This window comes from Dreissena polymorpha, chromosome 15 (genome assembly GCF_020536995.1).
Source record: "Dreissena polymorpha isolate Duluth1 chromosome 15, UMN_Dpol_1.0, whole genome shotgun sequence".
NCBI classification, from domain to species: Eukaryota; Metazoa; Mollusca; class Bivalvia; order Myida; family Dreissenidae; genus Dreissena; species Dreissena polymorpha.
Window position 1 is genome coordinate 35,665,498 of NC_068369.1, and position 17,962 is coordinate 35,683,459.

The 17,962-nt window shown below is 37.4% G+C and overlaps 1 protein-coding gene across 7 annotated transcripts in view; it reads left to right on the forward strand.

Moving 5' to 3' along the window:
• LOC127860706 (fasciclin-1-like) overlaps positions 1-17,962 on the forward strand; it is an 84,222-nt gene that overhangs the window by 58,584 nt on the left and 7,676 nt on the right. For all 7 annotated transcript variants that reach the window (XM_052398965.1, XM_052398963.1, XM_052398964.1 and 4 more), the window contains exons 6-21: positions 688-847; positions 2,014-2,128; positions 2,556-2,700; positions 3,411-3,573; positions 4,879-4,993; positions 5,877-6,024; positions 7,011-7,173; positions 8,006-8,120; positions 8,754-8,901; positions 9,290-9,446; positions 10,054-10,171; positions 12,406-12,550; positions 13,352-13,511; positions 14,742-14,886; positions 15,197-15,359; positions 16,076-16,253. In XM_052398965.1, the coding sequence (XP_052254925.1) occupies positions 688-847; positions 2,014-2,128; positions 2,556-2,700; positions 3,411-3,573; positions 4,879-4,993; positions 5,877-6,024; positions 7,011-7,173; positions 8,006-8,120; positions 8,754-8,901; positions 9,290-9,446; positions 10,054-10,171; positions 12,406-12,550; positions 13,352-13,511; positions 14,742-14,886; positions 15,197-15,359; positions 16,076-16,253 (2,338 nt within the window). The remainder of the gene's footprint in view (positions 1-687; positions 848-2,013; positions 2,129-2,555; positions 2,701-3,410; positions 3,574-4,878; positions 4,994-5,876; positions 6,025-7,010; positions 7,174-8,005; positions 8,121-8,753; positions 8,902-9,289; positions 9,447-10,053; positions 10,172-12,405; positions 12,551-13,351; positions 13,512-14,741; positions 14,887-15,196; positions 15,360-16,075; positions 16,254-17,962) is intronic.

A 17,962-nucleotide genomic window follows, 5' to 3' on the forward strand; every position in this document is an offset into this window, starting at 1 on the left:
AAGTTTGTAACTTTGTATGCGTATTTTTATTTTCAAATGTTAACCGCAGTATGGGACAATCCTATTATAATATTATACATGCATTTTTGAAACTCGCACAATGCATACTACACAGTTACGTCATATTAAAGCATTGCGTATTCTTTGTCCAGCTCAATTAGGTTGGCATCTATCATTGACTTGGTATTCATTGTCCAGCTCAATTTGGTTGTCATCTATCATTGACTTGGTATTCATTGTCCAGCTCAATTAGGTTGGCATCTATCATTGACTTGGTATTCATTGTCCAGCTCAATTTGGTTGTCATCTATCATTGACTTGGTATTCATTGTCCAGCTCAATTTGGTTGTCATCTATCATTGACTTGGTATTCATTGTCCAGCTCAATTTGGTTGTCATCTATCATTGACTTGGTATTCATTGTCCAGCTCAATTAGGTTGGCATCTATCATTGACTTGGTATTCATTGTCCAGCTCAATTAGGTTGGCATTTATCATTGACTTGGTATTTATTTTGCAGATTAATTGCGACGGCTTCTATCATTGACTTAATATTTATAAGTGTGTTTCTAAAACTATTAGTTTGTATACTCTGTTGACAATGGACTTCTCTGTGTCAATTTCATATTTTGTGCTTGTATATTATGAATATATGAATAAATTCTGTACTTGTGATTTATCTTACAGATCAATTAGGTTGGCATCTATCATAGACTTGCAACTGAAGTCTGCAACGAACTCTTCAACGAATCGCTTCACCGTGTTTGCTCCTAATGATTCCGACATCAACATAATGCCGGACTTTGGCAAGGATATTTTGTTTAATGATACGGCTTTGCTGAAATCGGTAAGAACTCGTTTTCGTCTAGTGTATTCGCACCATTCTGACACGCTCGATTGGCCATTGTCGACTCGTGTATTTTTTAAATATACCCCGAGAACTCTTAAGTATACTAAATGTACCCCGGGTACGGAAAATATACTGAAAAGTATCCGGCCAATTAAGACTGTATCAGAGATTTATTCCCGCCCCAAATCGTAAAACGAAACACAATTCTCTTTCAAGAAAACCTGCCTCAACATTCTTTCTGATCATGACAATCTATAATATCGAGGCAATTTTACAAGATATTGACATACATATGAACATAACTAATTTGAAAAAAGCCGACAACGACCAATTGAGCGTTAGAATTTCCGGGAACGTTTAAGTATATTTTTCGTACCTGGGGTACAGTGAAGTAGTAACCGAGCCGATACTGACCAATCGAGCTTTTGTCACAGCAATCGTAGGTAGGCTCTAGCATTTTAGAAATATTATGTCTGATTCTATTGATTACATTCGGCTTATGTTACTTTAGAGAATAATATAAGTAAATTAAACTGTATTCACGACCAGTTCATATGCTTATAAATCAAATCATGAAGACGTTTGCTATACAAACGTGCGCACAGGGCGACAATTACATGTATTTTGAACTATAATCAAGACACAATTTAAAACGCAAACTTACAATATTTATTTTCGCATTTATCAAAGTACATTTTGCATGGCTGTTGTAGAAACCAAGTTTTGTAACACTAATTCATTACGTTTGTTTTAAGTTATGATTGAACAATTTTACTAAATAAAACGGTAAAAATGTTGGTAAAAAGATGAAGAATGACTGTTGAAAACGTATTGGTATTATTTATTGAACCTTGTCCTGGAGAAAATGGCTTTATGCATTTGCGTAAAGTGTCGTCCAACATTATCCTGCGCAATCTGGACAGACTAATCTGGGACGATACTTTACATCTAAACTGGATTTTCGCAAAGAAAACACTTTCTTACAATAACAAGTTTTCATTTATGAAATACTTCTTTTAAACGATAAATATCATAAAAGCGGATTGTGTCGTTCCTGTTCAGCCTATGCGGACTGCAAAGGCTTACCTGGGACGACAGTTTGTGCACATGCAATAAGCCCAATTTTCGCAGAAGATTGTCGAATAGCTTTGTTTGAGTTGTAGGTATTTTGGGCCCACACGATCGAGAACGAAACCGTGTATATCCCCAGGATGGGAACTATTTCCAACTACCCTGCAAAGGCGGGCATACTGAAGTTTTACCGCGTTGGATCCGATGGTATAAGCTTTAAATAAGTTAACAAACAGACACAAAACAACAAAAACACTTTAAATTCAATACGTACTCAAGACCTCTGTTTCGCTGTTTAGTAATTTAAAAACGCAATTAGCAACAACTGTATAGATGTTCGAATAAATGAGCGCCGTCCCAAATTAGCTTTCAGCTTTGATCGTATTTTTTCTTTTCTGCATATTTTCATAGGCTAATCTGGAACCACACTTTACGCACTATATGCACACATGTTTTATTTATATATTTATATCATGACAATGTGCCTTAATCCAACTGATTTAAATAAACATTTAAACTAGATTTGAAATATTCATTTGTCTATATTGATAGATTATGATCAAAGGGGGACAAACCAAGCTCTCACAAACTGTTTTAAGCTTAAATAATTTCAATCGTCCTTGCCTTGTTACAGTGTACGTGTCGAACAATAAGGTTCGAGCCCGTGTTGTGCAGCCGAACATCCCGGTACAGAACGGGGTCATCCACGTAATCGACGACCTGCTTTTCTTTGTGTTCAGAAACTTGTGGCAGACAATCGAACATCAACAAAAGATAAGGTAGTGTATGACCTATCTTAATATAATGTATAATCGGGTCTGGTTTTGTATAAACTTGAAGCGCACATTGCAATTATTTCGTTAATGTAAAGTAACCGGGTTTATTTACCAAGAATCTCGTTCTGAAATTTTTTCGCTCAAATGCATATTCGTATAGAGTCGTCCTTGATTAATCAGTGAGGAAACTTGCCGCTAATGAACCGGGACTAATTAAAGCGGGGTGTGTGGTCCCTGAGTAGCCTTTCCAAATTGCACAGGCTAACTTAGGACGATTCTTTACGCACATGCATTAAGTGCAGTTTTCTCAAACCGAGGATAAGCAAACAAGCTGTTGTATGCGAACTTCTTTATCAAGGGCAATAACCGAATTATCATGCTACATGAATGCCAGATAACATTATCGTTCGTAAATATCGATGACGAGTAACTTGTTATAACATCGAGTATATAAAGTGTAAGATAGAAAACGTGGATATAAATATATGCTATCTAAAAAAATCTTTGAAACAATCACTTTTTATGACTATGTTAACCATACGAAACACATGTTTCGCGTAGAGCGTGTAAACCATTATGAAAAATAACTGTTCATAAACGATTATTAAAAAAAGAACGCGCTCCACAATAATTTATGCTTAAGCAATTTACATTGCAGTTTTATACAAGGCAATCTTATATTGCAGTTTGATACAAAGCAATGTCTATTGCAGTTTTATACAAGGCAATCTTCACAGTCTGGACGCGGAAATCGTGACCAAACTCACGGATAAAACACGCAATATGACGCTGTTCCTGCCAACAGACGACGCCTTTGCAAAGCTGCCACAAAATAAACAATATTCAATAGACAATAATGGGACTCACGTTTCTCGGGTGAGTAATGTTACTTTTTACGGAATACCGTTAAGGCCATCGTGGTTACACATTAAAATCCAGAGGGCGACAATGCGATAGTGCGATAGTACGACGGCGACAGTGCGATTATACGATGGCGATAATGCGGCAATGCGATAGCGCGATAATACGATGGCAACAGTTCGACAATACGATGGCGACAGTGCAATAGTACGATGGCGAAAATGCGATAATACGATGGTGACAATGAGACAATGCGATAGTACGATTGCGACAACGCGGTAGTACGATGGCGACACTGCGATAGTTATATCGTACTGTCGCCATCGGATCATCGCAATGTCGCCATCGTACTATCGCATTGTCGCCATCGTACGATCGCGTTGTCGTACTGTTGTCATCGTATTATCGGATTGTCGCCATCGTACTATCGCACTGTCGCCATCGTATTGTCGCACTGTCGTCATCGTATTATCGTACTAGCGCATTGTCGCATAGTCGCCATCGTAATATCGCACTGTCGCCATCGTATTGTCGCAATGTCGCCATCGTACTATTGCATTGTCGCCATCGTACTATCGCGTTGTCGTACTGTCGTCATCGCGTTATCGCATTGTCGCCAACGTACTATCGCACTGTCGCCATCGTATTGTCGCACTGTCGTCACTCCCTTAAGAAATCGTTGTATCAACTCATAATTCACGATATACATTCTGTACGAAAAAGAACATTCAATATTCATGGACATCTATGAGAATCCATTTGTTTCCGTTCTATACATTTACTTTACCTCGTCAATATGTATGTGTTTGTCAAGGACATCCCGATGCACACCGTTCATCAACAGATTAATATATATAGTAGATACTAATGCATGATAAACAATTTTACATGGTAGACAATTGAAAATAACTGCATACTATGCATACATATGTAAATGCATTTTAATGTTAAACGGAAATAGTACACATATTAAATGTCATTTTATATTACTTCTACACTGTCTTTTACGTGCTTTTTGATAGATGTCTGATTTATCTAAGAGTTTTGCTGTTACTTTTATAGTTGGGTGCAAGTTAATTTCTACGGTAGAAAAAGGTTGCCGAATGTGAACATTTGTTTTAACGCATACACACGTGCTATGAAATGTATTTAAACAAACAAACGATAAGTAAAATGCACAACAAATTCGTTAACAAACTTTGTATGACCAGAGTGTATAAATCTTATTAACTGACTAATTATTTGATCACACCAAACACATGTTATTAACTGACTAATTATCTTATCACACCAAACATTATCGGTATGCTTTTCTTTAAGTTATTCCGGGACCACCTTATTATGTATGCAGAGCGGGACATCGATTCTTTCCAAGACGGGGAAACATTTACGACCGCAGACGGCGCAATATTGACCGTGAAGAAGATTCAAAATGGTATACTGATTAGCCTCGTCCTGGGAAAAAAAGACTTAATGCACCTGCGTAAAGTGTTGTCAGGGGTTAGCCCGCGCAGTCGCACAGGCTAATCAGGGACGACACTTTCCGCTATTATGTTCTTTATCTTTTAAACAATGTATCTTCTTTTAAAAAATCCAATTAATACATAAGTTGTTTTCATAGATAAGCCTGTGCGGACTGCAAGGCTAATGTGGGACGACACTTTACGCACATGCATTAAGCAAATATCTGTATACACATTATTTCGTATATAAATATGTTCACGTATTTTTACAAATGTTTATATATAAAGCGTTGGTACTGTCATTGCTTTTGAAACAATACATACACTTTAATTTCGTACAGAACTGTACATTTATCACAGACTCAATGACAACAATCTCAATCGCAACAACAGTGACTGTTGAGAGAAACGTATTTATGAAATAGAATGTGGTTGAAATTAAACTGTTCTCATGTATTAAAGTTATTCATTTCCTACCTAAATGAAATAATACTAGCTTGAAGGACTTGATTACTTATATACTGACTTACGAAGTCTTTTTATGGACTGATATTAAAAAAAGAATGAGCTATCAAACAATACACGTGTGTTGAGTATGCTGACAAGATAGGGTCGTCTTAAAATCCGGCATCGAATATCATTTTCTTAAAATGTCGCCGAAGCGTGGTGCGACCGGGAAGTCATGGGTTCGATCTCCACTTTATAAGCATTATTTAGACCTCCACCAAAGTCAGCAACTACTGTATTTATCCAGGAACTTAATAGAGAGCGTTTCAATAAGCGTAAGGCTTGTTATGCACTCGAGCTAAAATAAATAGGTTTACACTAAATATCATTTTCTCCACCTCTCCTCAGTCGTGTACGTGGAAGGCGGTGGTGTCCGTGCCAAGGTGACCACGCCGGATATCGGTTGCACCAACGGCGTCATACATCTCGTCAACAGTGTGCTCTTCCAGCGTGACTTCACCATCTGGGACGCAATAATGGGAAACAACCAGCTGAGGTCAGTGATTTACTTGCAAAAAGGTATCGCCCTATTGGTGCAAAAAGGTACCATCTGCCTTCTTATTTCAATGTCACATGGTACCTTTGTGCACCAATATGGCGGTATGCGCTGGTAGCATGTGTTAGGTTTCCAGTGTTGTACATTGCGTTCTTATTTGCGTAAAGGTGTACGCTATTAAAGATCGATTGGTCATTGTCGGCTCGGGTACTACTTACAAGTATCCAGGGTACTCTGAAGTATACTACATTGTTTCGCTGGTACGAAAAATATACTTAACAGTTCCCGGGAATACTAACACTAAATTGGTTGTTGTCGGGTCATTTTTTTAATTGTATTATTTTCATATTTATGTCAATATTCTGAAAAATGGCCTCTTTATTAACGACATTTATACTAAAAAAAAGCATGTTGAGGAATGTTTTTTTCGTAATATTTAACTACATCGGATTGTTGGCGGGAATAAAACGTGGGTACAGTCTTATATTGACTGGCAACTTTAAAGTATCTTTTCCGTACCCGGAGTTCGTTGTTGTATAATTAGAGTACCCGGGGTACTTATAAGTAGTACCCGAGTTGACAATGACTAATCGGGCGCTATTAACTTGTGTTGTGTTTGGGTACTGTTAGACCAGATAAAAGGAATATCTCTTTGCTTAGTGTTTCCGATATTGTATGTGTATCTGTATAAAAACGTTTGAAACTTCGTATGGCTTGAATTGATTGTTCCAATGCGATGACTTCGGCTTTATTCACGTGCATTTGTGTGTCTGGTTGATGCCCCGTGTCCGACATATTTATTTGCTGTGTAAAAAAGTTTTGAAATCGGTTAATTGCCTTAAATATGCTTTTTTTTCCCTGTTGGTACAGTTTCAGATTGTTTATCTTCGAAGCTAAGCATACCGAAAGTAAACTAAATGTTGAGATTTAGTCACTTAATGTCTATTGATTCCATATAATAAATAATACTGACTGTGTTGTTATAGCAATATGAAGCAATTGATTAGCAAGAACCATGACCTAATGGCGACGTTGAACGCTACAAGAAATGGACCCATGACGGTGTTCCTGATAAGCGACGCTGCCTTGAACAATCTCCCTAGCGACACGTTCGAACATTTTACGGCCAACTACAATTTGATACTCGAAGTAAATACGCATAGATATTGCATTGTTTGAGTATTGTTTTCTACTGGACAATATTGCAATCAGTTTTCTGAGTGAACAGGCGTTATTTAAGAATAAAGTAAAGCTGTGTGTGAGTGTTACATTTTGCTAACAAGTCAAACTCTTTACAAGCGATTATAATAATACAACAGTTTTATGTTTTTGAAATAGTACGTTTAGTTTTGTTGTTATGTTTTATTAATATAAGGTTATTTAGCACGCCTTTGCATATTTCTGTATTGCTTATGCTCACATCTGGTGGTTTACAATGGCAAAAATGCATTATAGACGACGCTTTAATTTAAATAAAGATGACCGCTTGATCAGCCACATTGCAACACACGTGTGTATGCAAGATACAAAATGATACATAATAATATGTAACATCGTTTTGTAACCCAGCCAGAAAAATCTCTTCCACACTGGGGATTGAACCCGGGACCTCCCAGTTCTTAATCCGGCAGAAACTCTACCGCATTGCTATAAAATCTAGCTCATATAGCAAGGCAGTATAAGCTTAGACCTAACAATAATATACACTCCCTCAATTTGCGAAATTCTTCCACGAATGTCCTACCACCACGACATTTGAGGGAGTTCTGACACACATGGTGGGTTTTAACGTTGGGCGACAATGTAACCCAGCCAGAAAAATCCAAACCACAATCGGGATTGAATCCGGGACCTCCCGGGTCTTAATCAGCCTGATACTCTACCGCATCGCTAGAATTTAAGCTAGCTCATATAGCAAGGCAGTATATGCTCTCCTTATACCCAACCCTACTTAAGTTTTAAATGTATTTCTCTGATTAAGGCGCTGCATGGATCGATTGTACCCGGGGTTATTCTGAGCTCTACCCAGATAACGGGCGAGATGGAGGTCCCTACGTTAGCGGGCAAAACTATCACACTGCATCAAACCGAGACAGGTATTGTCTTAAACATAGCACCATATAAACAGTGTTCCGATATTCAGATATACCATGAAAATTAGCGGGTATATCATTGTAAATGATTTAGGGCATTGCATATTAAACACACTTTACATGAGTTTTATCAAGTCAAAAAAAAGATTTCCAATGTATAACGTTTCCAAGAAACATCAATTTTTAACCCATGTTGAGCTAGAAGCAAATCTTTAGATGTATGTGACTCAATGTATCGTTGTTGTCAATTTAAGGTTTGTAGATTATCGGGTTTACTTATTGGATGATAATTACCTATGCACATATCGGCTATTGATAATGTCATTGAATTTATTGCTATTGGGAACATCAATGATAGTATAGCTATTGACAATGGCAGTGAAATTAAGGCGTTTAAAAGTGACATTAAAATTATGGCTTTTGACTAAACCATTGAAATTATGGCTATTGGAAATATCATTGATATCATTGTCATTGATAATAACATTGAAGTTATGACTATTAAAAGTGACATTGAAATATGGCTATTGAAATATTGACCATGTCATTACAATTTGGCCATTGACACAGGCATTGATTTTTATAAACTCATTTTGTCATTTTCAATCGTTGACTGGTTTGCAATTGTACTTCCAGGTGTGTACATAGTCGGAAGTCGGATTCGCGCTGATGTAGTCATCGAGGACATCTGGTGTTCTAACGGCGTCTTACATATCACAGATAACCTCCTGCACCTTCCGACCAGGAACATTGTAGACGAAATGGCGGTGCAACCCGGCCTTGGGTAAGCTAAGAATGTCTTAAAACACTACTAATAATTGTGACGTTAATCCACGTACAAATATGATGGAAAACAATCCATTGTCAAAGCGCACAGATATGTTTTCATGATCTTATAATCATTAAGCTGTTGAGACTATTGTAAATTGTACATCTTATCAAAATGAAAATGTTTTGAGTCACTTCGATAGCGTTTTTAAGTCAAGTAGTTTGAATGCAGCGTTAATCAGTAATGGTATCTATAATACGTGCGTTATTAATATGACATTGTCTTAAAACTAATAATGCGAGTTGATTGTTATATCACTGAAAGTATCGAACAGTATCAGTACGCTTTCTTTTAATTTTATAAAAAACAAAGTTATTTAACAACGTTTGCTATTTTTCTTTAGGGTCATGGCTGGAATTCTCGATGTCATTCCGTCTCTGAAACAAATCCTTAAGGACACGAGTAAAACGTTCACCATGTTCGTGCCCAGTGACGACGCGTTCACACTGCTACCCGCCTATCGGGCTCAGAAGCTGCAAGACCCCATCTTACTGCAACATGTTCGAATACTTATTACCTATATAACTTTATTGATATATGGAATATCTTTGCTTTATCTTGACGAAAGCTGATTTTGAGCTTAAGTGTTAGACTACATAGCGGTAAATACGCATGTGTCAACTGCAAATATTTTTCCAAAACAACTTCTATAAACCAACATAAAATGATCTAAACAAACATATATGTGAATATGTAAATCTATGTAATCATACAATGCATCGTAATTACTTATGTGCATCAATATCAATTAAACAGTATATATAACATTCAAGTGAGAGGATTATTACATTATGTTTGACGATATACAAAAGGACTCTGTTCCATACAAACCATACATTGAGTCTCGCTCTTGAAAAACAGCAGTTAATGCATGTGCGTAAAGTATTGTCTCAGATTAGCCCGTGTAGTCCGCACATGCTTATCAGGGACGACACTTTCCGCTTGTCTGATATTTCTCGTGAAAAGGAAGTTTCTTCTTAGCAAAAATCAAGTTATGACGGGAAGTTTCGTCCCTGAATAGCCAGTGCGGACTGCCAACTGTAAGGCTTATCTTGCTTGACACTTTACGCACATGCATTAAACCCCGTATTATGCTTTTTATTTCAGATCGTTCGCTCACATATTATTTTCGGCTCTTCATTATTCCTGGAGCAGTTTCGTGATTACTCGAAATTTTCATCCTTGACAGGCGATCCGCTCTTTGATCTACGTGAACAGGAGAAAGGTAATAACATGTGTACGAAATTGTATATGTCTTATCACCAGTAAAACATTACATATGTCTCATTAGTTTGAGCTATAGTGAATATACATACAAACATTAATATCAAGTTACTTTATTTATTTTTGTGTTTATCAAGTTAGTCAGCAACTCAAGACTTTAAGTTTGTAAGACTTAAAGCGCTAAACCGGACTTAAATAAAGTAACTGGTATATATGACCTCCCAAATACGTCAACTGATTGTTTGGCATTTTACAAATGTATTGTTCATTAAAGATATAAGCACATACTTAGTTGCATAATTCATTAGCACAATCAAAGAAATGAGTGTAGAAAATCACAATTATTATGCCACCATGGAAACACTGGAAACAGCCAATAACTTACCCTGGTAAAAATAATGTATGTATAAGTGAGCTAAGTGTTCTTGATATTAGTCAGCACTTGAAGGTAACGAGTTTTCTGTATTAGTGAGCTAAGGGTTCTTGATATTAGTCAGCATTTGAAGGTAACGAGTTTTCTGTATTAGTGAGCTAAGGGTTCTTGATATTAGTCAGCACTTGAAGGTAACGAGTTTTCTGTATTAGTGAGCTAAGGGTTCTTGATATTAGTCAGCATTTGTAGGTAACGAGTTTTCTGTATTAGTGAGCTAAGTGTTCTTGATATTAGTCAGCACTTGAAGGTAAAGTTCTGTATTAGTGAGCTAAGGGTTCTTGATATTAGTCAGCATTTGAAGGTAACGAGTTTTCTGTATTAGTGAGCTAAGGGTTCTTGATATTAGTCAGCATTTGTAGGTAACGAGTTTTCTGTATTAGTGAGCTAAGGGTTCTTGATATTAGTCAGCATTTGAAGGTAACGAGTTTTCTGTATTAGTGAGCTAAGGGTTCTTGATATTAGTCAGCATTTGTAGGTAACGAGTTTTCTGTATTAGTGAGCTAAGGGTTCTTGACATTAGTCAGCATTTGTAGGTAACGAGTTTTATGTATTAGTGAGCTAAGGGTTCTTGATTTAAGTCAGTTATGTTGGTAACGAGTTTTCTGTATTAGTGAGCTATAGGCTCGTCATTGTGGCCAGAATTTGTCGTAACGAGTGTCTGTATTAGTGCGCTATAGGTTCGTCATTGTGGCCATAATGTTTCGTAACGAGTGTCTGTATTAGTGAGCTATAGGCTCGTCGTTTTGGCAATAATTATTCGTAACGATGTCTGTATTAGTGAGCTATAGGTTCGTCATTTTGGCCAGAGTTTTTTGTAACGCATGTCTGTATAAGTGAGCTATAGGCTCGTCATTGTGGCCAGAACTTTTCGTAACGAGTGTTTGTATTAGTGAGCTATAGGCTCTTCATTGTGGCCAGAATTTTTCGTAACGATCTCTGTATAAGTGAGCTATAGGTTCGTCATTGTGGCCCGAATTTTTCGTTTCGAGTTTCTGTATTAGTGAGCTATAGGTTTGTCATTGTGGTCGGATTTGTTCGTAATGATTGTCTGTATAAGTCTGCTCTGGGTTCGTCATGGTGGCCAGAATAGTTTGTAACAAGTGTCTGAATAAGTGAACTATAGGTTCGTCATTGTGTTCATAATATTTTGTAACGAGTCACTAAATTGATGAGCAATAGGTTAGTCATTGAGCCATAATTTTTCGTAACGAGTTTCTGAATTAGTGAGCGAAGGGTTCTTTATTTTGTCCAGAATGTTTCGTAACGAGTGTCTGTATTATTGAGCTATAGGTTCGTCATTTTGTCAAGCATTTCTTGGTAACGAGTGTCTGAATTAGTGAGATATATGTTCGTCACTTTGTCCAGCATTTGTTGGTAACAATTGTCAGTATAAGAGACTATAGGTCCGTCATTTTGCCCAGAATATTTCGTAACGAGTGTCTGTATTAATGAGCTATAGGTTCGTCATTTTGTCCAGCATTTGTTGGTAACGAGTGTCTCTGTATTAATGAGCTATATGTCCGCCATTTTGTCAATCATTTGTTGGTAACGAGTGTCTGTATTAGTGAGCTATAGGTCCGTCATTTTGCCTAGAATATTTCGTAACGAGTGTCTGTATTTGTGAGCTATAGGTTCGTCATTTTGTCCAGCATTTGTTGGTAACGAGTGTCTGTATTAGTGAGCAATATGTTCGTCATTGTGGCCATAATTTTTCGAAACGAGTGTCTAAATTAGTGAGCTATAGTTTTGTGTTTTTGACCGGCATGGTTTGGTAACGAGTTCTTCTATTCCTCATCCTTCAGTCTTTGCAATCAGTGGCAATGTCCGTGGGAGCGTCATCAGGTCCGACATCCGGTGCAGTAACGGGATAATCCACGTGTTGGACACGCTGTTACAGTTCCCCTTCTGGACCGTCGCCGAAACCATTGAGAAAACCAACAACCTCTTGTACGCCTTTCTAGCTTAAAAGTTTTCATTTTTAGGAAGCTAGATAATCTCGGAAGACTTATTGGAAAATATATTGAGTCGTTTTCACGGGCATTATTTCGTTGGCTCAATTGGTCGGCTCGGGTACTACAACGTAGTAACCCGGGTATTCTTAATTATACTACAATGTAGTAACCCGGGTACTCTTTATTATACTACAATGTAGTAACTCTGGTACTCTTAAGTATACTACAATGTAGTAACCCGGGTACTCTTAATTATACTACAATGTAGTAACCCGGGTTCTCTAAATTATACTACAATGTAGTAACCCAGGTACTCTTAAGTATACTATAATGTAGTAATCCGGGTACAGAATATATGCATATTGGCACTCGGCCAGACTCCATGGTACTTTTAAGTAAATTGTCCGTACCGCGGGTAATTTTTAGGGTACTTAAGAGTTCCCGGGGTACTCATATGTACTATCTTAGGCGATATTGACCATTGGACATCACGCCACCGCGATACTTCATGCGTATTTATCTATTAAATTGTGCGTTTTTAATTGTGAATTACTTTTATAAATTTATTCCGAAACACTCATCAATGGACGGATAATGAACATTTAAGCTCTTTTAGAACCTTATAATTTCAATAATGTTCCTTCTTCTTACTCTAAAGGCTTGTTTCTAAATCTTATTTAACGTTTGTCTGAAGACTTATATGGAGTTTTAATTTTATTCTTACAATTTGGTCTTATTCTAAGTTTTAAGTCCAGAAGTTTGTTGCAATACGTGACGTGGTTTGAATTCATTTCAGGCCTTTTCACGACATGATAATGAACGTGGACGACCTCTACACGTGGTCCAACTCCCACGACACGAATCTCACTCTGCTGATTCCCAGTGCCAAGTTTATTGCAAGTCTCTCAAACTTTCATAGAAGTTACATAAGCGCGGAACCAGACATGGATAGAAATGTAGGTTACATTACACTAGAATTTTGCACGGTTAGTTAAACAATATATATTTCAGCTCGATTTCATCAAAAGCCTTCGACTTACTAAGACAATATCGAGTCGGTTTTCTTGGTACATTTAGTTCGTGATGTTTTTGATTCGATATCGAGAAAACCTCCTGAGGTGGGATCGAACCTGGACCTTCTGATTGCTAGGCGGATATAACCTTCGCGCGATTTGATCCCAATAACAAATGTATAGCACGTTTCAACGAACCAAACATAGACGCAAAATCGGACAAAGGCATACTATAAGTGTACGTTTATATGTGTTTTAAACACATTTAAGTTGATATTTTCTCCAATCTCAATACGTATAACAAAGGCTCAGAAACAATATTGATATAAATGATTGAAAATAATGGTGTCTGGATCACTGTCGTATATATTCAATGCATGCTATGTAATTGCTTAGTCTGCACATGCTAACCAGGCACGACCCTTTTCGCTTTAATGATATTTTGCGTTTTAAGAAAGTATTTTTTTCATAAAAAATCAAGTTTTGCGGAAAGTGTCGTCCCTGATTAGCCTGATTAGACATTTTACGCACATGCAGTAAACCCCTTTATCAAAGAGCATGGCTGAAATGTATCATAAAATGAATGGTTCAAACTTTGGAAAAAAGTTCAAAACGTTCTTCAATCATTTAAAAAATGTTTTATTCTATAGAACTGAAATTCAATGCTGCTTTGTGTCGTTACGTACATTTCAGACTTTCATAATTTTATAAAATAAATTTCAAAGGAATCATTGAGAGGGTCAGGCTTTCATAGTTTCAAGAGCGGATTTATCTTAATCCATGTGCGTTAAAAGTCTTCCGAGATAAGCCTGTGGTGCGTTAAGAGTCTTCCGAGATAAGCTTGTGGTGCGTTAAGAGTCTTCCGAGATAAGCCTGTGGTGCGTTAAGAGTCTTCCGAGATAAGCCTGTGGTGCGTTAAAAGTCTTCCGAGATAAGCTTGTGGTGCGTTAAGAGTCTTCCGAAATAAGTCTGTACAGTCCGCATAGGCTGATCAGGGACAAAACTTTCTGCCCTAAATGGATTTCCGCTAAGCAGAGACGTCATTACAACGAAAAAATCAAGAAAAGCAGAAAGCGTTGTCCCTGACTGTAAACTGCATAGTCCAATCTGGGACGACACTTTACGCACTAGCGAATCAGAAAAATAATATAACGTTAAGTTTTGCTTTTACAGTTATTTAACAGCCACGCACTGCCATCTATCACGTTAAATCAAGCGTACATGGACGCTATGTTTAGTGGCAGTCGAGTGTTCTACACAGAAAATCGCTACAATACGACCTTCACCTTTGTAAATGTGGACCCTAGCAATAGAACGGGTAAATGTGTATTACTGTAAAACGGTAACCTAGACCCAAGAATTTGATATAAAACATAGTTTTTAACTTTTACGATTTTTTTTTGTTTCGTCGTTATAAAACTATTGCTTGTTTTTACTTCATGAAATATAAAGAACATAAACACTTAGTGTGGTTATTAAGTCAATAAAGGTTATGAGTATGTTGTATAATGTGGTTTAAAAAAAAAATTCGCAGAAATTACTGCGGTAGATATTTTCTTCACGAAGAACGTGGTTTATATTGCATTATTATATCATAAATAACGTACACTATGCACACGATTTCACAGAAGTTACTTCGGTTGATATTGGCTACACGAATCTCAGACGGTCTTTCGACCTGGTGCGTGACGGCATCGCGTGCAGTAACGGCATCATCTACGTCATCGACGGCTTCCTGAACTTCCCGCTGAATGACGCTCACTTTGAGTTGACGCATCAACCGGATATAAGGTATTGACAACAATATTCAGCTAGAGATCTTTCCTGCATTTAACTAAAGCATTGTTGACATTATCGTCACCATCGTCATCGTCGTCAAACAATTAGCTCTACCATGACAAACATCACTATTATCAGCTGAAATATAATATTCGTCAGGGAGATTAGATAATACTTTTACAACTTATTATACTAATTATAATAATAACAACCCCCATTAACACCATCCGCATCCATAATATAACGTATCGAATCTATTTATAAGTTTCATGCATTTGGATGACATTTTGTAGCATCATCGTTACTATCATTATAAAATAATATCATGTTTTTGTGTCTGCGCCCGGCTCTGGAAAAGCGGGGATTAAAGTGCGTAAATTGTCATCCCATATTTAGCCGTGCGAACGGCAGGGACGACACTTTCCGCCTAAACTTGATTCTCGCTAAAATAGACTTTGAACGAAAAATACCATACAAGCGGAAAGTTTTCTCCCTGATAAGCCCATGCGGACTGCACAAGCTAATTTGGGACCATTTTTCACGCACATGCATTTGGTGAACTGGATTTTGCTCTGAAGAGACTTCTTTTAATGCAAAACAAAAATACCATATAAGCGAAATGTGTCGTCCCTGATAATGACTATAAAAGCTTATTTGGGACGATGTTTTAAGCGCATGCATTAAGCCCCGTTTTGCGAAATTTAAGCTCATTATTATTTGTATTACAGTCTTGGAAGCGATCAGCTGCTGAAGCTTATACCGAGCGACTCCGGTATCGATCTGACGTCATTGAAGACCATGTACACGGTGTTCGTGCCGTCGGACTCCTCGCTGGACCCCCAGCATCTCAGTAGGCTGGACCTGGAGTACATAAACACGAACCTCACTAAGGAAGCGAAGAAGGCGGTACAGCGATTGTTTTCCTTCTTTATAACGTACCCGTAATAGGCGTGTTCACTGAGGACAATTTGCAAAATTCACAAATACCGAAAAATTCCCCCCAAAAGGAAGAAAAAATACGTCAATGTTGTTCCAGAAGAACAATATCTGCAAGTAAACAAATACAATGAGCACTGAAATTGAACATTTCAGCAACAAGATGATGTAATATATTATTTAGATGGATTTTTGTCATTAAGTACCAAGCAATTAAGTGGACCCATAATTCCCAAACCGAAGATTTCACGATGCGAATTTTCCCGATTTCAGGGTTTTTCACGATAACTTTTCCTAATATGGTAAAAGAAACGTTGCGGTTAGAGTGTATCGCAATACAAGGCGCGTCACGCGAGAATGGGTCTTATGCCGTATGCGGCCAGCGTAGCTTCAGACAATCTGCGATCCCCACAAAGGGAAGAAAAAGAGCTCATATTGTAAAAATGAAAATTTCAGAAACAATTTCAGATGAATAATTGCTGTAACCGTCACCAAGTATTAAAGTACGATAAAGGTATTAATAAAATAAAACACTTGTTAAATGATTACAGATGAGATCCTGTTGGATTCTGTTGATCATAAATGGCTCGTATATGGTATTATCTTACCATCTAAGCGTAATATAATCTTTGAGTTCACAGCGCCCTTATGCTTCGCTACGAATAAAACTTAGTTGGTATAAGCATTAATAGACATAGACGCGTTTACTTGCCGATACTTAACTTATTCCCAATCGAACATGAAACTAGACATAACCTTACCTAAAACTAGATCTGACATGATCTGACACTAGATCGGACATAACCTGACTCTAGTCTTAAAACTGAACTTGACACTAGACCTGTCACTAGACCTGACCATAGATCTGACACTGAACTTGACTGTAAACCTGACACAAGACATGACACTAACTTGACACTAGACCTGACACTAGACATGAAACGAACTTGACACTAGACCTGACACTAGACCTCACACTAGATCTGACACTGAACTTGACACTAGACCTGACACAAGACTTTACACTGAACTTGACACTAGACCTGACTCTAGGCATGACACTAGACTTTACTCTAGACCTGACACTAGACCTGACACTTAACTTAAATCTAGAACTGGCACTAGACCTGACACTGAACTTGAATCTAGATCTGACACTAGACCTGACTCTAGGCATGACACTAGACTTTACTCTAGACCTGACACTAGACCTGACACTGAACTTGACTCTAGACCTGACACTAGACCTGCCACTAGACTTGACACTGAACTTAAATCGGGATTTGACACAAGAGCTGACATTGAACTTGAATCTAGACCTGACACTAGACCTGACTCTAGGCCTTACACTAGACTTGACACTGAACTTAAATGTAGACCTGAAACTAGACCTGACACTGAGCTTGTCTCTGTAACTGACACAAGACTTTACATTGAACTGCAATATAGATCTGACAACACAAGACAAGACAAGACAATTTATTTTGTAAATAAAGGCCACCGGCCCAAAATACAATATACAGACATGTCATATTTAACATGCATGAGTTGTGAATAGTTTTATGTTTAAACTTTTCGCATTAACATATATATAAATAATACAATTTTCTTCAATGACAGATCATTTTTTGTTTTCATCAGATTAATAAAATCTATTTCTTCTCTGTTTCCTGTATACC